The sequence below is a fragment of the Drosophila albomicans genome, chromosome 2L (assembly GCF_009650485.2).
Source record: "Drosophila albomicans strain 15112-1751.03 chromosome 2L, ASM965048v2, whole genome shotgun sequence".
Taxonomy (NCBI): Eukaryota; Metazoa; Arthropoda; class Insecta; order Diptera; family Drosophilidae; genus Drosophila; species Drosophila albomicans.
Window position 1 is genome coordinate 26717357 of NC_047628.2, and position 21282 is coordinate 26738638.

The 21282-nt window shown below is 34.7% G+C and overlaps 1 protein-coding gene and 1 long non-coding RNA gene across 2 annotated transcripts; both read left to right on the forward strand.

The window, feature by feature from the left end:
- The first annotated feature begins 1325 nt into the window (after positions 1–1325).
- On the forward strand, positions 1326–1869 carry LOC117563958 (uncharacterized). Its single transcript, XR_004571720.2, has 2 exons — positions 1326–1477; positions 1532–1869. It is a non-coding gene; the product is annotated as an uncharacterized LOC117563958 (long non-coding RNA).
- Positions 1870–6026: 4157 nt separating this feature from the next.
- On the forward strand, positions 6027–7092 carry LOC117563957 (protein phosphatase inhibitor 2). The gene has a single exon (XM_034242534.2). The coding sequence runs from the start codon at positions 6164–6166 to the stop codon at positions 6932–6934; it is 771 nt and encodes a 256-aa protein (XP_034098425.1). The 5' UTR covers positions 6027–6163; the 3' UTR covers positions 6935–7092.
- The last annotated feature ends 14190 nt before the right edge of the window (positions 7093–21282 follow it).

A 21282-nucleotide genomic window follows, 5' to 3' on the forward strand; every position in this document is an offset into this window, starting at 1 on the left:
ACTCCCACGGCCACACAGACAATTGATGGGCGCGGGGGGCGTGGCATTTATATTGCAGCGATGACTACAAATAGGTCGCATTTTGCCACGCTGAGAATGTGAATGTGTGTGTGATTGTGAACCTGGGAAGCTGAAGCCTGCGACGTCAAGCGATGAGTCAGCCGCCGGCTGGCATAATTTTTTCCTTGAAATACCATTTTTTTTTTTGTTTTGGTATATATACATTTTTTTTGTTGCTTTGGCGTTGTCTTCATTCGCTGCAATTTGAGTTTTAGTTTTTGTGTTTGCTGCATTTGACATTTTGTGACTTTTGCTGCCGCGCGCGTAATTTATGTGAGTTTTGCACTGTGAAGTTTGCTTTGGCTTCGAGGGCACTACATAGAGAGAGAGAGAGAAAGAGAAGAGAGAAGGGGACAATAGAGAACAGAGGAGGCAACTTTAACAACGAGTGACATTATGTGAAAAGACTGTTGCAGAGTGCAGACAATAACAACAACAAATGGCCCAACTTGCCGCATAAGTTTGTTGCCATTCTCAGTCTCATACTCTCCTCCTCATCCTCTTTCTCATGCTGCTGCTGCTGCCCCACATAAGTGGGTAAGTACTCGTAAGTAAGTAAGTAGTTTGTCCGCATCCGGTTGCTCTTTCTCTCTCTACCTCTCTCTCTCTCTCTCTCTCTCTCTCTCTCTCTCTCTTTCTAGCTCCGTCTTAAGTTTTTGTTTATTTGTTTGTTTGTTGTCAGTCGCGAATGTTCGTCGTCTGTCTGTGTGTGTGTGTGTGTTGGCCTCATATGACTTGGCTTGTTATTCATATTCATTAGCACTCCATTGTGTGCCATGAATTTGCAATAGGACTCCAAATTATGCCACCAATTAAATGCATACAAAATGCAGAAATACGTGCAGCTGTGTGCCATCGAAAGACTAAAGCAAATGATGACCAATAAATCAAATTGTTGGTAGATATTTTGGTGGGGAATAATCGGCGATCTTTAGGGGATTCTCATATATATTTTGGAAGAATATTTTAAAATGTAAAATATCATCTCAGTCTAAAATAAATCACGCTACAAACTTAAGGAACTTTAAATATATTTTACAAAATTATATTAAAAGTTAAATATCAAATCAGTCTTAAAAACTCAACCTTCAGAATTTAAGGAATTTTTAAATATATGTTAAAAGAATATATTGAAAAGTAAAATATAAAGTCTGTCTAGAATACAAACTTAAGATGTTTTCAAATGAATTCTAAAAGATTATATCAGGAAATAAAATATCAAGTCAGTCTAGAAAAAGTGAATATCGGAAACTTAAGAGATTTTCAAAAGTAGAAAATCAACTCAGCCAAGAAAAAGTCTTCAACTCATGTCAGCTTAGCCTTTCGTCTCTTCCCAAACATTTCATTCTTACTTTTGTACCACAACTAGTAACATCTAAATTTATTTTTGTAGTCTTAAATTGTGTTTGAGTTTCGGGTAAGAAAATAGCAAAATATCTCTTCATAAAATATAAAATAGTTCCTTGTGTAGAGCATTCTAGTGTATCAATCATGTGCTGTGGACCTTGCGGTGGCTGCTGTGGACCATGTGGACCTTGCTGTGGTGGCGGGGGCTGCTACGGTCCTAATGTCTGTGGACCGTGTGGTGCAACGGGACCTTGCTTCGGCTGCTGCGGTGGTCCTTGTTGTGGACCCTGCGGTGGCTGTTGCAGTAGCTGTGGCCCTTCTTGCTAATGGCTTACTGTGAGAGGCATGAAACTGGTTTAGCATTGAATGAATGAACTGAATGTAAAACGACGATTTGAGACTTAAATTCAACTCTAAATATTGGTAGAAAAAATAAATAAACATCATGTAAGAATAGAAAAAGTATTTGATTCAGAAGAGGCCAAATGCTTTCAACTAGGAATATTTATTTATGTAAACCAAGTTTCTAGAGTACAATTTACAATTTAGATACAATTTTAGGGAAAAATAAAATAAATATACCCGCTACCAATAGGAATTGGCTGACAATCTGGTATATTTTAGTACTCCATAATATATTTTGAATGTAGTCCTATGACTATATGCCAAATATAACTTTTGATATATTAGTATTTTTGTGTTATATTATTTTGGTATATTTTAAATACCGATTTTTTTGCTTTCATTAAGAATAGCTAGCGGGTATCTCGCATTCACGACTGCGAGATAATATACCACAAAAATACTAAAATATACCAAAGGTTATATTTACTTATTTTCAAATTGTTTGTTCTTAAACTATCTGATGGAGTAGATTTTATATTCTGTGACAGATTTTGCATGTTTTAGTATATCTATAAACAAAATATTGATTTTGGAATTATATGATATATTAATTTGGTATATTTTAACAATAATGCTGGCTTTTGTTTCTTGGAGTAAAAAATTGTACGAAAAAGTTGCAATGAAAATTGACAAAATTCTAAAGTTAGGCTTAGTCTTAATTATTAGTATCATTATTGCTGCCGATCAATTTAAAAACTGAAATTATTTTAATGTAAAATTTAATCCAAAACAATAATTCAAATTTCTTTGTCAGCTTAAATAGTATTTTCTGTTTGTTTACGATGACGGATTTAAACTATTTTGTTGTTCTAATGACATTTTAATCATTAAACTAAACTGATGTTTACAAGCTTTTAATTAAATTTCTATTTAGCCGCAAGTAATAACCACAACAACCTTATTAAAACTGACAAAATAGAATTATTTTTTGGCATATTTATAGAGTCAAGCAGCGAGTGATGCTTTTCTGCTAGCTTTTCACTCGCAAACAGATTTGCAAATACTCTTATTATCAAGATCGTATAAGTGGGAGAGATAGAGAGAAGATGAAGCAAGTCATGTTGCTGTTTTGTGCTGTGCGATGAAGTTGCTTGTTTTTGTCATCGAGTTGCAAACATTGCGATAAAGCTAAAATCCTCAACTTTGACTATAAGTCCTATGTGTGTGTGTGTGTGTGTGTGTGTGTGTGTGTGCATCAGACTGTCATGAAGGGATAACAGTCACCCAACCACAAAGCGGGAGTGCTGCCAACTCTATTTAACTGTTTGCCAAGCTGTCAAGCGCTAGCTAACTGCCACAGTGCCACACACACGCCCACACACACACATACAGGAAAGAGAGAAAGTTGGGAATGGGAATTTTTCGGGTGGAGTTTTGTTGGGCTTGTAGTGGTCCTTGTCCCGGTTTGCAGGAGAGCGTACAGAGTGTAAAAGCCAAAAAGGAAACGCGCTACATTTGCGCTCAACGTGTGTGTGTGTTTGCCTTTAGCCGAGGCAACGTTTTACGCTTCGATTGCACTGCGAAGCCAAAGCCGAGGACGAGAGCCACCTGAAAGACAAACGGAGGCGGAGGAGAGAAACTGCTCTGAGCTTGGCCACAACTCACACACATGTGATACAGATGTTGTTGCAGAAATGCGCATCCACAACACATCCTCACACACACACAGTCACATATTTTAATCTAGCTGCAGAAAAATGTATTCGAAACACCCACACAGGAAGAGAGACGCGCTGTGGTAGCGAAATTAAATTTTAAATATTTATAAAGCTGGCGCCCAATAAAAGGAATTTGCAATTGGCCTGATTGGCTTTTAATCGCAGCAGACAGTTTTTAATAAATATGCATAACGAGAGACAGCGAAGACTCACAGTGAGCACACAGAGAACACAGAGAGCGATAGCGATAGCGATAGCGAGAGAAGATTGTTGGATAGTGGCAGGTTGATTGCAATGAAATTGCAACCGGGCAACACACAAAAGCCGGACACGCCCTAAAGCCTCAACAGCTAATATCAATAACGTCGACTCGTTGTGGGCGGGAGGAAGGGAAACAGGGTTGAAAAGATAGCGAACATCTTGCGGATACTTGCAACGGATGCAGCATTGTGTTGCGTAAAAATTGCGGAAAAGCCAAAATCAAGTGAAATTTATGATTGCCATAAAGTTGCGTGAATATGTGTCTGTGTGTGTGTGTGGCAAACAGTTCCTGAACGGATGCGCAACTACATCGAGCTTGGCTACGATGAAAAGCTGTTACTTATGCACGTGGAGTGCACATTGTTGCAATTGCTGCTGCGCCCTCTTTTTTTGACTAGGCTAGTCGATCGTCTAGCCTTCTGTACATAAGAAATGCAATCGGGCAAACTGCAATTTCGTAAAGCGAACAAAACTGTTAGCCTGCAGGATGCAAAGCTGCATTTTGGGATGCTTTCTCTACTGCTGCATTTCTGTACTCTCTGCATAAAGCAAGCAATCAAAGTGCTGCACAGCTTCATCCCCATCATCATCGTCGTCATCATCATCATCGTTGTTGAGCTTGTCGCATTGGCTGAGCTGATAAGCAAAGCTCGTAATATGCACAGAGAGAGTGCTGTGAGTTCCGGCCTCGGCAACGCAGTCTTGTTTATTTGCTAGCAAAATTGTGAAATAATGTGCTGCAATCAATTCGCAATACAACTCAACTCAACTCGATTCCCTCAACTGTGCCAGACACATTCTGCGTTCTGCAGCGCAAAATATATATGTGAGCACTCGAGTGTGTTTTGAAAGCGGCAACTGCCACATTGCTGTGGCATGTTGTGATGAATATGTTTACATCAATAACACAAAACTCGGGTCAATATTGCAGTGTTGCGTTTCCTGCACCAACTGCCGCTGATGAACACGTCAAAATGAGTTTACTTTGTGGTTTGATAGCAGCCATTGACTCGCTGTTGATGTCAAGCACAGCACAGCGCACTACAAGGATTTGTCTAGCTACCTATTTCTCATTCCTTATTCCTCACTCCTCCTCCTCTCGACTCACTCCTTTTCTCGCTCTGCTCACCAAATAGAGCGATAAAAGTCCTCGAAATTTCTGAAGTGGTCTCCCGGAAGAGCACTTTGTGGCAGTGCTACAATTGTGCTACAAATCTGGTTTTGGCTTTTTATCTACACAGTCATAAAGTGGCATCTTAATTAGCTACTTGTCTTACTTCAACTGCTTTACTCCTTCTCCTCCTGCTCTCAAAATGTTTCGCTTTCGCCACGCTCTTTGATTAGCTTCACAATGAGGCAGCTAATAAATTGATAAAGATTATTTAAATGACACTCAAGTTGGAGTACTAAAATTACAATAAAACGCCGATTCAGCTTTGATGGATATATTTATTTTGCAAATTTCAAATTTGCTTAGCCAAAGTTAATTTTTATGTTGAATGAGAAAACGCATTGCAAGTCAGTTCCAAATGTATTTTAATTTGGATGATTACAGCCTTAAAAATCTTTAATTAAGAAAAAATAGTTTCAATATTTCTGGCAATTTAGCTTCTTAAATTAATTAATTAATTTACCTATAAGGTAGAAGGTTATTATAAAAGACAGAAAAAGGCATCTCCGACCATATAAATATATATTCTTAATCATAATCAAGATCCTAGACGATAAAGCCAAGTGCATTGCTTTGTATTTATCCTCCATGGTATGTTTTGAATACGTCCAATATGTCAAATAAATATACTAAATATAGCCTTCGACATTTAGTATATTTTTGATATATTTATTTGGTATATTTCGAATATATCAAACCAATATACTAAATACAGCCTTAGTCATTTAGTATTTTTCGGAATATTAAATTGGTATTTAGTATATTTTGAATACATCAAACATGTCAAATTAATATACTAAATATAGCCTTCGGTATTATGCATATTTTTGGAATATGGATTTAGAATATTTCGAATATATCAAATAAATATACTAAACACAGTCAATGTCATTTAGTATTTTTCGGTATATTGATTTGGTATATTTTGAATAAGTAAAATCTTTTGTGCATTTTCAGTATATTTTAGTACATTAATTTGGTATATTTAAAAATGAATTTCACAGAAGAGCACACTCGATTGTATTTTGAAAATTTTAAAAACATTTTGACATCAATTGATAAATATTTCTTAAGGCAAGGAACCATCGACTTAGCTGTCATTGGATGGCTATGGAGAGCGAGGCAATTTAAATAGACTCAATTCAGCTGCTGATCGGAAAGTGTTTTAAAATTTGTAACGCACAGAACAAAATAAAATAAGTCAAACAATTCGCTAACTCTGCATTAGATTTTCGCGTGGTTAGAACACAAAGAATATAGAATGGATCCCAACGAAGTGAAGGGCATAATGAAGGTAAAGGGAGTGCCTAGCAATATGCTGAAGACGGCCAAGTTCGATGAGCTGAATGTGTTGGCCACCTTTCATCCGGCCAACAAGGACTACGGCCACATGGTCATCGATGAGCCCAAGACACCATTTGTGTTTGAAAGTGATTTGCCACACGATTTGGATACCGAAACATTGATGGAGAAGTTGCGCTTTGCTGCACAGTCGGAGACGCCATCGTTTGGCATTGATGACGATTCGGATGATTCTTCCGATGACGAAGATTTTCCCGAGTCCCTCGATGAGAAGGTGCGACGTTTGGAGTTCGAGCGACGTCGCAAGTTGCACTACAAGGAATATTTGTCGGTGCCGTTGGCGCGTCGTCTGATTGCCGAGGAGTTTGGGGACAAGAGCAGCGTTGAGCCAACGATTAACGATGAATCCTTTGAGCTAAAAGGCGAGAGCTGTTCGCTCGAAGAGTGTTCGATGCCCAGTGAGGCAAGTGCTAGTGGCAGCACTCACACCGAGCTGACTTCAACATCGGAGCATACGAAAAGAGTGAGTGTGGATTATATACCGCCTCCGGTTGAGATTGAGCCCGGGTTTCAGCCCGAACATCGTTGCTATCAGAAGTTGACGGCCCAAATGTATGATCCACGTGATACGATGACATCGATAAATCACTCGGTATCGGAAGCCGAGTCAACTGCCACCATTGATACGCAGGGCAAACGTTCCACAATGGACAGGGCATCCCAAGCTTGAGAGAGAGAGAGAGAGAGAGAGAGAGAGAGAAAGATGAAGATTTAATTAGCATTTGTACAGAACATTGTACAACTATACAAATCGGTACTTTATGTTGATGTCTATTAAAATTTGTACGTTGCAAGTAAAAGCCAAGATCCGGAACTGTGTGTCTGCTGCTCTTGCTGCTTATGATTAGCCATCTTTAGTGCTTTGCTCTGACATTTTCCTGTCCAAGCTCATTTTGGCAATTGCATATTTAATTAAGACTTCACTTTGGCCAGTTTCCTGTTGCTTAAGGAATTTCTTGCTTGCTTGCGACTATCCTGCACAAACTTTTGTTTAATAACTAATTTGAACATTTTGTTCTGGCTACAACGTAATTGAAAATTCCTTTTTGGTTTAACTTCCTATCTCTCAGTGTCTGTGTTATGGGCAGCCAAATGTGCAGTATAAATTAATTTTGATTTATTATTGCAGCCGCACCTTAGACTTTTGAGTTTGCCAACTAATTTCGTAGCATCGTTAACGTGTTTGTTCAGTTTATCAATGGCTTAAACGGCAAATGGCAAAATGCCTTTCATTTGCGATTTAAAATCATTGCGCATAATTCGAGCAACAGCACGAATTGCATTAAGATAACACTAATCTGTGTGGGCGAAAATTATTATTAAATTTCATTAGCTAAATAAATTAGCTCAAGCAGCGGCAATTAATATTAATGTTATTCAGTTGATTTAAGCCCAGAAAAACACTTAAAATGTGTGAGTGTGTGTGTGTGTAGACAGTCTGTCGCTTAAAATGATTCTGTTGTTTTTTCTGCCCACTTGTACAATCGGCAGACAAAAGCGTTTAATGTGCAACATGTGCGAAATGAAATTTAAGTTGGCCCAATTTATAGCCTGGCCAGGAGCCAGAAGCAGCAACAGAAAACGAACAAGAAAGAAAGCAACAGCCGAGTGTGGATGACTGTAAGATACCCGTTCTCGTTTATTCTTCTTAATATATACCGAATTAATATACTGAAAAAAAATATCATAAATATACTGAAGGGTGTATTTGGTGTATCAATGTGTATATTAAAATATACCGAAAACTATATTTGTTATACCGATATACTGTTACATTTAAAATATACCAGGTTCTTAATCAAAGCAACTAAGACTCCTAAAATATACCGAATTAATATACTGAAAAAATGCATAAATATTTCAAGGGATATATTTGGTATATCAATGTACTGTTATATTATAAAAATACTAAAATATACCGAAAACTACATTTGGTATATCGATGTACTGTTATATTATAAAAATACTAAAATATACCGAAAGTTATATGTGTTATATCGATATACTGTTACATTTAAAATACACCATGTTCTTAATCAAAGCAACTAAGACTCTTAAAATATACCGACTTAATATACTGAAAAAATACATAAATATTTCAAGGGATATATTTGGTATATCAATGAACTGTTATATTATAAAAATACTAAAATATACCAAAATCTATATTTGTTATATCAATATACTATTACATTTAAAATATACCATGTTCTTAATCAAAGCAACTAAGACTCGGCAGCAACAGCCTTTATTATAACAAAATATACAGAAGACTATATTCGATATATCAATATACTACTATTATACAAATACCATAGAGTGCAGAATATACCAAATTTTTAACCAAAGCAAATAAGTCTCCACAGAAAAAGCCTTTTTTATACTAAAATCTACCGTAGGCTTATATGGTATATTGTTATACTATTACATTTAAAAAATACCATAAAGTCTAGAATATACTTGATGGTCAATATAAATCAATTTCTTAAATAATTTCAACATTTGCAGGTGGCACAAATTTAAAACACCCTTCTGCTCTATGGCAGGTAGCAGTGGCAAACAAAAGCCGCAGACACTGCCATCTTTATATCCGGCTCTAGCCATATCCTTCTTTTTCTCTCTCTTGGTCTGCCGACAATTGCCGTGTACATTTCATTAAGTGCATAAGCCGTCGCCTGTCAGCGTTGCGTGTGCTGCATTTTAAGCTGGCAAATTATTTTTAATACTATTTACAGGCACAAATGAAAATGCAAGCGTAAATAAAACAACGAACAACGACAGTCACGAACTTGCGCCCAGTTCAACTTGGTATAAAACTTAAAGCAAATGCTCCTCACCAAAGAAGTGGGCCAGGCCAAGAAGATGGCCAACTATAGTTTGGGGATTTGGAGCACACGCGCTCCGTTCGCTCGCGTCTCCATGACAAGTGCAGCTAAATATTTGCTAAAGCATTTTTTTTTCGGTATTTACGACGGCATTTCGTGAGGCATGCGGCCACTTGGTCACAAGGGATTCTCTGTGCAGCTCCAAGGTGCAGCAGCTTCTACTCTATTGCCCCGCGTTCTCCCTTTTCCCCCTCTTTTGCCTTTGCTGCACGATTGGAGCGTGTGGAATGCGAAGCACATGGAAGACAGCGACAAATACTTGTACAGTCGCAGCTCTCTCCGTCTCTCGCTCTCTCTTTCGCGCACTCGGGCACATCAATTTTCATTTTGATAAATTATAAAATGGCCAAGACTGCCAGTTGCAGCTTAATGGATTGCCTCGTTCGCTAACTTAACCCAAAGGTGACATTAAAATGCATCGCAAATATTCTGCGATAGATTTGAAAAATGCGAGTTGGGAATGAAATTAAATAGTGGAATGTTAGAATATTTTACATTAAATTATTTGGTCAATATGTTATGCGTTTTAAATGATATATTTATTTTTTAATTTTAAATAAATTAATTATAGAATTCATTATGATTTCGTTGAGATAATCATTTAAAAATAGGTTAAGGATCTCATCAAATGTTAGATCGAATGAGAAGATAGAATTGTGACAAATATGAATTTATTAGAATGTTTGTAAGATAATAATTTGAATAGTTTTCTCAAGGGTCAATTCAATAAATAAAACTAGAGTCACATATTTAAAATTAATTTTTTATGCTTTCTTTAAGATATTATTCAAGAAAATTTCTCTAAGGCTTACATACATTATTATGAATTTTAGATGATAATATTATAGTTATTTGATAAAATATTTTCTGAATGGAAAACATTTGAGCATCTTTAAATAAAATAGACTCAAATTAAAGTCAATTTGCCAATATGAATTGATTATTTTGAGTATTGGGTTAATTTGTCAGAAACATTTATTTATTTTATTTATCTAGTATTTTTGGCCTCCAGCAAAATTTGAGATTTCATTTTAATGAGATATTACTTTATTTTGATTTCTTTAAGATACAAAAATTATACAAAGAGTTGAGTAATATAATATAATATACAAATATTGGTACTTTCAATGAAAGTTTATTTTAGAACAGAGGGCAAACCTTTGACATTTAAATTCCTTCATAAATTCAAAGAAGTTAGCCGTATACTATATATATTATATAATTTATTTACCTTTGATAAACAACATTCAAAAGCTGATTTTCAACTCTAAATGAGTTGAAGTTGCAGATATTTAATGGGTTAATTAAATGCGTCAATGATGCGTTCCTTTAAGTTTGACTTTTGCTCATGAGAAGCAGAACTAATTCTCTAGTTAGTTGATTTAATAGAGTAGATAAAAGATAAAAGATAAAGATAGATAAAATGAGAGAGATAGCGAGCAGCTTTTGCAGTCGAGAAAGAGAGAGACAGAGCGAGCAGAGAATGAGATGGAAGTGATTGTCGTCTGCAGCTTAAGCCTCATTAGAAAGCTGTGCACTTGTCGTTGCTGCTGCTGAAACTCCTCTGGACTTGACTCATTGCTCGTTGTTGTTGTTGTTGCTTTGGTTGAGTTCTTGTTGCTTGTTGAGTGCATTGCTTAGCAGCTTAGTGGAAGCTGAGAGCATCATGTAAATTGCAGAACAAGTGACATTGTCTAATTAATTGACGTTACGCCACAGTGAGTCACAGCACACAGTGCACACAGCACACAAATGAAGCTAATAAAGATTTGTAAGGAACGTGAGTTTGTTGATTTTTTGAAGTGCAACTACGAAACTATTGCACCTGGTCAAACAATGCATATATTTACTTGAATGTACTCACATTTGGGGGTAGGTCAGGCTTAACTCTGAGCCTCTTAACGTATGCACGCGTGGCCAGGGGTCAGGGTCAAAGAGGGTCGTCACTCCTTTATGACTCTGACACTTTCCCTTCGTTTTTTATTCTATTGCCTAAGTAAATATGTGGCCAGCACGCTTGCTGTGTTTATTTGTAATCAATTATCAGCTAGGAAACACCGACAGCTGTCTCGGTCTCTGTGACAAGTTTGGGTAACTTCACAGCTGCCTACGAAGAGAGCGAGAGAGCATAAATTTGTATGATATTCAGTACAGCAGAGCAAATAATTATGACACAACACGCAATTGTTTGCATAATTTATGCAAATTGTTTGCAATTTTTAAATGTTTGCATTCACTAGAGTCATAAATCTAATATACGGCTAGACACTTCATAATCGATGCTAAATAATTTGCATACAAAACAATATTATTTAGAGCGTCTAGTTTTAATTATTCTGCAATTAAGCAATAATTAACAAAGTATATTATTATTATTATTATTATTATTAGTGTGCAATATAAACTTCAATTTTGCTATTAATTGAATTGTTATTTTTATGAAAATTAGATGACAACAAAATTATAATTTAATGATTGTATTAATACCTTCTCTCAATAGATTAGAATGCTTTGTTAACTTTATCTAAATGAAATTTATGTAACAAGCCGAGACGATTTTTCTGTCGGTCCGTCTGACGGGTCTTAGTTTCTTTGGTTGTATGTAGTATATTTGTATATGCAGTATATTTTATTTAGTATTTAGTATATTTTGTTATCTGTGGTATATTTTAAATGTAGTACTATAGCAACATACCAAATGTAGCCAACATCATACTTTAGTATTATAGTGATAACAGTGAGCCTATTTTAGTATATTTTTATACGATAAATTGGTATAATTTAAGAATAATACCGCACTGATTTGCTTATCATACATCAATATACTAAATATAACCTTTGGTATATTTTCGTATATCAATATACTAAAAATAACCTTTGGTATATTTTCATATATCAATATACTAAGTATAACATTTGGTATATTTTCATACATCAATATAATAAATTTACCATTTGGTATGTTTTCATATATCAATATATTAACCTTTGGTATATTTTTGGTGTTTTAATTCAGTATATTTTATGTATAAGACCTCACTCTTTTACTGTTATTATATGTGGGTATCATATTGTAATATAATTCATGAACAAAGTAATCAATATTTATACCCGCTACCCATAGGGTAGAAGGGTATTATAACTTTGTGCCGGCAGGAAATGTATGTAACAGGTAGAAGGAGGCATCTCCGACCCTATAAAGTATATATATTCTTGATCAGCGTCAACAGCCGAGACGATATAGCCATGTCCGTCTGTCCGTCTGTGTGTCTGTGTGTCTGTGTGTCTGTCCGTCCGTCCGTATGAAACACTGGATCTCAGAGACTATAAGAGATAGAGCTATAATTTTTTTTCGACAGCATTTGTTATGTTTGCACGCAGATCAAGTTTGTTTCAAATTTTTGCCACGCCCACTTCCGCCCCCGCAAATCAAAAAAATCGAATAACAAGCGTAATTTTAAAGCTAGAGTTGCGAATTTTGGTATATATAAGAATAACTATAGTAGTTATGATTCCTGAAAATTTGGTTGCGATCAGATAAAAATTGTCGAAGTTATTAAAGAAATACTTTTGGGCAAACACGCCTACTTACTAGGGGTCTTAGTTGCTTTGGCTGACAATCTGGCCTATCCGCCTATGGTATATTTTGAATGCGGTACTATATTTGGTATATTTTTAGTATTTTTGCAGTATATTCGGTATATTTTGAGAAAAATATCGCAAAATATATTTCTTTTATTCAAAATGGGTAGCGGGTATCTCACAGTCGAGTACACTCGACTGTAGCTTTCTTACTTGTTTGCTATTAATTTAGTTGGTTACTAAATTATATTTGTTTAACTATATCTTATCTATTTATTTTTGCGCACAACTTTTGCCCTGGCTTAAGGAATAGAGCAAACTTCAGATTGTTTCATTCAAAAGCCTCTGAGTAGTCTGGCAAATCTGATTCTCTCGCTCTTGTAGCTGGGGCGTAAATTATTTCCGCAGAATGCAGTCACGATTTATAACAAATGAAACAAAGTTTTGCCTTAAGTAAAGTTGCTTGTGTGGAAGCCTCGCTTGCTTTGCATCTTTATGCGCATATGTAAACACTTCCGGCTTGACTTGGACTCCACGCAAGCACAAGTGTAAAAAATCCATTGCTAAACTTGGCTTCACACACATACGATGAGCGCAAAGTTTTGTGGCAAACTTTTGGGGGGCCAAAGTAACTAGTCGTACAATAGCGTTATAATTTTCAACTAAGGCCCCGAAAAACTTTCGCTTGATGGACTGAAAATTAAATAAGAAAAAGGCGCCAAAGCGAAAAGAGATTTTATGCACAGCGCTGTGTTGTGCCTTTGACATCGAGAGCATTGATCAAAAATTGAATCTACTATGTGCATACTTATGTTATAAAGTTGTTTCCGTTTTTATTTTTCTTTTTTTGGTGTTTTTTGTTGGTGTAGCGTTTAAAAGCTAGACAAAGCTTTACATTCAACTGCTTTTGTTTTGATTGCGTGAATATTTCATAAAATGGGAAAAGCCCATGAAATGAAAGCCGAGAGGACTAACGAAAAAACCTCTAGCCAAAAGTGTTTGCAGCAACAACAAATACTTTCGTTTTCCAATTTTCACATTATTTTATAGCATTTTGCTGATACACACAGATAGTGTGTTGTTCAACCTCTTTTTTTTTTTTAGTTTTTTTGCTTTATTGTGCATCCGATTTCTCAACATTGGATTTGGTAAATGTTGTGAAAGCCAGCTAACACACACGTATAGCATTTGTTTACACAGCTCTCACTCTCTCACTCCGTTTAGTTTAGTTTTTAATGAAAATTCAAGGGAAAAAGCAAAATAAATATATTACACATGCATGTGCCATCTATACTATACTCTATAAAGTATAATAATATTAAATGGCTCAATGACAAAGGCCTCAACTGACCTCACAACAAAAGCCAACTAGCTAGCTGGTTGGCAAAATTCAATTTTTTTTTAATTTTTTTGGTTTTTGGGAGGGTTGACTTTAAAATTTATGCGCGAAATGCAAAATAAATATGCTGTTATTTGTTTTTAGCTGCACCATAAATATTTTCATTGATTTTATGGCAAACGAATTTTAATTTTTACCTGTGCCAAAAACGTTGACTACGATTTTCATATTTGCCCAAAAGTTCGGTTCGGAGTGCAAAATTTTGTTTTTAAATTTATTGCGCACAGCCCAAAAACAGTTGACACACTTTTTCCCCTTAAAGTGCTTTAAGGCTAGATGTGAATTCGGGAAAAAATGGTTGCTAAAAATGTGAATGCAACTAGATGATGACTTGTGAAGCAATTTAGTGAATATTTTGTAAATATAAAAGAATATTTCCACTTTAGTAAAAGTTAATAAAAGAAAGTTGGTTAAAAGAGAAGGTATATTAGTTATAATGTTGATATACCGAATATAACATATAGTATATTTTAGTATTATTTTTGTACATTAATTTAGTACATTTTTTTAATAACAGCACACTCTCACAGTCCAAGTTATTTTGTATTTGATTAAAGTATTTTTCGTAACTTTCAAATTATAAAGCTCTAAAAAAATCAATTTTACAATATGAGATCTATAAGCCAATAAAAGTTATTTTACGTATGGTATATTTTGAATGTAACAGTATATATATATACCAAATAAAACCTTGAAAAATAACTTTTAGAAACTTTTCAAATTTGACATCTCATTTTAAAGTTTGTATTAAATTATTGTTATTTATTAAAAGAGATGTGACGGAATGTTAATTTATTACAATTTTATTGAAATTTTATAGAAAAATTATATTCTTATATTAAATATTTTTGTATAGATAAAGAAGGAAGTACTGAACTCAAGAAAGGTTTTTCAAATAAAATAATTTATCTTTCACAGAAAGAAAAAAATGCTAAAGCCAAGAATAAAATCTTGAATCAAGGTTTATTCTGAAATATGGATAAAAATTCTAATAAAATTATAGATTAGCCAAGCTTGAAATTCAAGAATGGAAGAATCTCAAAATTGTATAAAGATTAAGAGCTCTAAAATTGAGATTGTTTATTTTAATACAGCTTATTACTAATTCATTTCAATTTTGCTTTTCTATTTCAGTAATATAATGCTTTGAGCCAATTCTCCCAGTCTCCAGCTTGACTGCTTCAACATATCACATAATGTATGTATATATTTACGATTCTAAATGGTTTTATTAAATTTGAAAATATTACGATTGTAATGTGCACTTTGTTGATTATGCAAATAGTTGCATTTATGACTCTATTCTTTTTTTTTTGCTAAATACAACAATTATGAAATGAATATTTTACTAAAGCATATTAAATTTTGTCTGCATTTAATGAGCTACATAATAAATCTATGCAAAAGCGTTGACAATTTGTGCTTAACATTAAAATGATGTTGGGTCTATGTGGGAAATGTTATTGCTGCATGTCACGGGAGTAGCCAAAAAAAAAAAAAAGAGAAAAGAAGCCAAACTAAGCGTCCACAAAATGGCCGTTTGGCCACACGCATCAAGTGTGGAGAATGCGAATTGTGACTGCGCTGTCCAAGGGCGACTTAACAGCTCTACAGCTTGCCGTGTGTATAGACTACATACAAATATACTGCGAGTGTGTGTGTGTGTGTGTGTGTGTCGTTTAGATTTAGTGCCGCTTGTTACGCTTTGATGCGATGCCATTTATAAACGACGACAAAAGTGCCACGCTGTGTGTTGTAGACGTGGACGTTGTCCATAAACCGCGTGCAGCAAATGCAAACTGACATTTTTGCATGAACCTTAACATGACAGACCACAGCATGAATAATGTGCAACTTTAAGTGTTTGCCACTTAAAGCGCAGAGTTTTGTGTGTATACGTGACGTAGATGTCGCTACTACACCATTCAATGAAGATAAAGCAGAGTAGTAGAAGGAGAACACAAATTGCCATACCAGCTGAGTAATTTACGCACAATAATGCGCTTCGTTGAACTCTGCTTCAGCTTCTGCTGTTCGCCCAGATGATTGATGTATGGACGTGTTAATTAGGTCTAACTCTCTGGCACATTTACGCAGAGCCAACAACAGAAAAAGTCTCGTTGAATCCAATAAAATTGTAGATATATGTAGCAACAAAAAACTTGAAGAATTGATTGATTTCTCGGGGCCACTAACACATTAATCAGCATTGCGCTTGTCTGATTGCTGCTGCTTCAACTTCAGCCAGCCAACAAAATTAGGCTGAAGATAAAGTTTTGGCGAGGCTTTGATTACCGCTAACTCGAGTTGTCAAGTGGCCAGTGTTGGACATGCACTTTTGCATAGGCCGACAAATTCAATTTATTTCAAGTTTACGCCGCCAGAACAAAAAAAAAACGAAGAAAAAAACGTAGAAAAAACAACAGCAGCAAAAGTGCAAGCTGTTCACTAAATCAAAAACAGATTTTGGCAACAAATTCGTTATGCACGTGACATGTCCAAAAAGCAACCAACACTCTCCCACACACACACACACACTTCAAAGAGTCTGCATTGTGTACTATGTGTGTGTGTGTGTGGGCACCTAAAAGAAATTTGAATAAGTGAATTTAAAAAGCGTTGGCGGCAACCAAAAGCTACACCAAAAAAAAAAGCTGGAAAAATGGGGGGAAAATCAGGAAAATAGCAGCTCATGGTAAAGCCAAGGACACTTTTCATGAAATGCAATTTCGCACTTGTAAACTTTTATGGCTGCATGTGCCAGCAGTGCTGCTCACTTGGCCATTTTACAGCTAATTATTATAGCCTATTAATTGATTATTTATGTTGCTGTTTAAATTACTTCATTACTGCAGCAGGCTAATCAATAATGCAGTTTTAATTCTATTTGCATAGTTTATTAACCAGTTTATTGTGTTCTAGCCAAGCTAATTATGCCATTATTTTAGTTGAAATGGTATGAAATTTTATTAGCCATAAAGTAAATGCTTTTGAATTTAATTTATATTATTTGTTTTCATCATCTGAATTGATTATTTTTTCAATTTTAATTTAACTTTTCTACTGATATGGTTTTGGAATGGAATAATGTCACTTTTAAGATGCATTTTCTCAATAAGTTTCTAAATCTTTTAAATGATTTCATTTTTTGTAAGTTAAAGTCAATTTTATTTATTCAGATTCTCAATACTATTTTTCATTAAGTGTATCGCATTTAGTATTCCATTTCGTAGAGAGATTTTCCTCACGAAATTGTGTTTTCTATTTTGACTTCTACAATTTTGAAGAATGAATAATGTATTTATTTCAAGTAGAATTTAAATTATATATATAATTCGTAGCACATAATTTGTGCTTTTTTACTAAATAGTGTCTATAATAATGTTGATCCAATAAAAATAAAATTCTTTTACGTACATTTTTAACTAATGAATAGTAAGTTAATGTTGAGATATATGTTGGCTTTTGTACAGCATTTAAATTTAAATTATTTTTATTATTATTTTATAGAAATATCGAATACAATTTCCTATTGCAAAAAGATGAGACAGAGCGACTAAATTCAAATATTCAATTATTTATAAATTGAATATGTTTCAATGTTTTGCTATTAATCGAATTCCTTAAGGTTATTTCATGTAATCTTTGTAGCTAATACTATTTATATCACAGTATTCGTATTACGTTACGCAGTGAAGTTTTACTTTATTGTCATTCTCATTACAAATTTGCCTATTAAATTCAGATTCATTGATTTGTTAATGACTTTAAATAACTTTCGTTATCGTAGATTACAAATAAAATGTAATATTAAGTTTTAAGTTACATCTATTCTCATGACAAATTTGTCGATTAAATTTAGTTTCATTTAATTTTAAATTACTTTAACTATTCCAAATTAATAGTAATATTCTTTGCTTTGGAAGTGATATTATCTATTAAAATTTACATATTTTAATGTTACTCAAATTAGTTAACAACTTTCTTTAACTTATCTTGAGTTAGTATTTATCTAATAACTTTCTTTAACTAATCCACTAAATTAAAGTTTAGTAAGTAGAAATTGAGTCCGTGTTCACCTCTAGAAACCTTTTTTCGAGCACCTTTCGTGGCCAACACTGATTTGGCTCTTGGTGTTGAGCTGTTCACAGACAAATGGGAACGACTCCAGTGGGCAGCTACAATATGTGAACAGCTGGAACGGCCAGCAAACAGCAAACAGAAAGAGTTAGAGTTAGAGCAAGAGCAACAGCCACATGCACAGAACTCCACTTCACTTCACTGCATAGACTGAAGTACACGGAGTCGTATACGCTATGTGCTTCGTGCTTCGTGCTCAGCACTTACCACACTTACGCTCCCCTCCCACTCCTGACACCCGAATTTTGATCAGTAACATGCAAATCTGCTCGGCGTTTGACTGTTGATGGCACATTTGCTACAGCTGTTTTTTTTTTTCTTCTTGCTTCTCTTTATTTACTATACTATACTCTTGCTATTTCTATTGCTATTTCAACATGTTTTTCCCCTGGTGTGTGTGTGTGTGTGTAGGTGAGTGTGTGAATGTGTAAGTTGTTTATTTGCATGTTGTTGTCGTTGCTTTCATTTGCTTGGCTAGGCTCAAAAAGGCAGCTTCCTTTTTATTTGCACACTTTGGCTAATGGATTTTTTTCTTGTTGGTTTGCACTTTGCGGTTGCACACGACGGCGTATGCTTAATATTTGAGTAGCCGCTTCAAAAATTATATTTTATGTGTTTTACCCGCTACCCTCATGCGCCTCATTTGCTTTGCATTGCTGTTGCCTTCAGCCTTGGGGTCTCAGTCGGGTTGCCATTTCAGCGACTTAATTGAAAATTCAATTAGACCTGTGCAAATATTTTGGGCAAAAGGAGCGGCGCGCAAATTGAGTTACAGCTGTTTATCTAAATACAGAAGGGAAAAAATAAAGAGTGCAGCTTTGGTTTCAGAGAGAACGTTGGCGTTGCATTTTAATTACAACTTAAATATCTCAGTGCGGTCGTCGACAGCAACAGCAACAGCAGCAACAGAAAATTACAACTTCAGTGAACCGACAAAATGAAAGTTGTTTATTTTAGCTTTTCGCCATGGCTGCCAACTAAATCAATTTTGATGAAGCCCCCGAAGTTAATTGCATGCACTCCCAGTTTATTAAATAATTCATCCACTTTCACTGCAAAACTCTGAACAACATTATTATATAGTACAGACATTGTTTTGCGCTTTAACTTCCAGCCACAATCCATCCCCAGCTGTTTGCTATATTTTCTCTCTCTCTCTCTCTCTCTCTCTTTGCAATTCCTTCTGCTTCTATTTCTGCTTTTGGCTGTGGGTGTCCTTTGCTTTCAGTTCAGTTCAGCATTGTCCCCGCTGCAGCACGTGACTTGATTGTCAGTTGCAATTTAAGAATTTGATAGTTTGACAATGCATTTTGGCCCCGCTTCACATGATGCTTTTGCGTTTCCGCCTCCGCCTCCGAATCTTCAACTCTTCGTCTCAGAAACCCAGTTGAGGTCGTATATCGATACTTGACATTCTATGCTCGCCATGCTTCTGTGTTCAAACTGTTCAAACATTAAAATGCGGCATAAATAATCGTCATCAAAGGAATTTCAAATAGCATCGAAATGCTTCGACTTGCAATTTTAAATGCATTAAATATCATAAAACAATAAAAAAAAACTATAAAGCAGACTACAAACATTTACGTTTTGATGTAGATTTCATTATATAAACTGTTTTTATTATTAATGAGAACATCAATATAAGAAAACGGAGAATTAAGACTTAAATCTATTTATCTATCTATCTATATATCTATCTATCTATCTATCTTTCTATCTATCTAATTTATACGTAAAGGAAAATTTAACCTCTAAAGTTATTTTTTATACCCGCTACCCATAGGGTAGAAGGGTATTATAACTTTGTGCCGGCAGGAAATGTATGTAACAGGTAGAAGGAGGCATCTCCGACCCTATAAAGTATATATATTCTTGATCAGCATCAATAGCCGAGACGATCTAGCCATGTCCGTCTGTCCGTCTGTGTGTCTGTGTGTCTGTATGTCTGTCCGTCTGTCCGTCTGTCCGTATGAAACACTGGATCTCAGAGACTATAAGAGATAGAGCTATAATTTTTTTTCGGCAGCATTTGTTATGTTTGCACGCAGATCAAGTTTGTTTAAAATTTTTGCCACGCCCACTTCCGCCCCCGCAAATAAAAAAAATCAAATAACAAGCGTAATTTTAAAGCTAGAGTTACGAATTTTGGTATATGCAATAATTACTGTAATAGTTATGATTCCTGAAAATTTGGTTGCGATCAGATAAAAATTGTAGAAGTTATTAAAGAAATACTTTTGTATGGGCAAAAACTCCTACTTACTAGGGGTCTGAGTTGCTTTGGCCGACAATCTGGTACATTGTGCCGTCTATGGTATATTTTGAATGCGGTACTATATCGATATACCACATATACCATTTGGTATATTTTTAGTATTTTTTTTAGTATTTTCGGTATATTTTGAAAATGATACCGCAATATTTTGCCTTTATTTAAAATGGGTAGCGGGTATCTCACAGTCGAGCACACTCGACTGTAACTTTCTTACTTGTTATAATTTTAAAATGCTGAAATTATTCATATTAAATAACTCCCAAATCAGTAATCATATTTGCTGTAGAATATCATAATTTTATTACTATTTTATCATAAAACTCCTGAAAGCATCACTAAAAAATTAAGAAAGAGTTTCCACAATTATGCTTTTATATGTCTTTTAAAAGAAAACTCAAAATTTCTTCTCCGAAATATGAATATGAACTAACTATTTTACAAAGTTAGCTTTAATGCTATATAATTGTTTTTTTTTTCGATTAAAATTGGTGTTCTCTTCAAAAATTTTAAAGTAATTTTTAAACACTAACTTCGGAAATAAAGCATTCAAACATAAAAAAAAATTATTTGTAACTATTATTCCCTATCTTAAATTAAACGCTGAATAGTTGTTTTTAATATTAATGGATATATTTTCATTATTGCTTAATAATAAAAAGTTTTTTAGTTTTTTACATATCAATTTTCAAAGATATATTACGTATTATATTATAAAAAAATAAAGAATAATTCCA

Bases quoted from the DNA above. Each gene is read 5' to 3' on its own strand.
- LOC117563957 (XM_034242534.2), top strand. From the start codon at position 6,164: ATGGATCCCAACGAAGTGAAGGGCATAATGAAGGTAAAGGGAGTGCCT.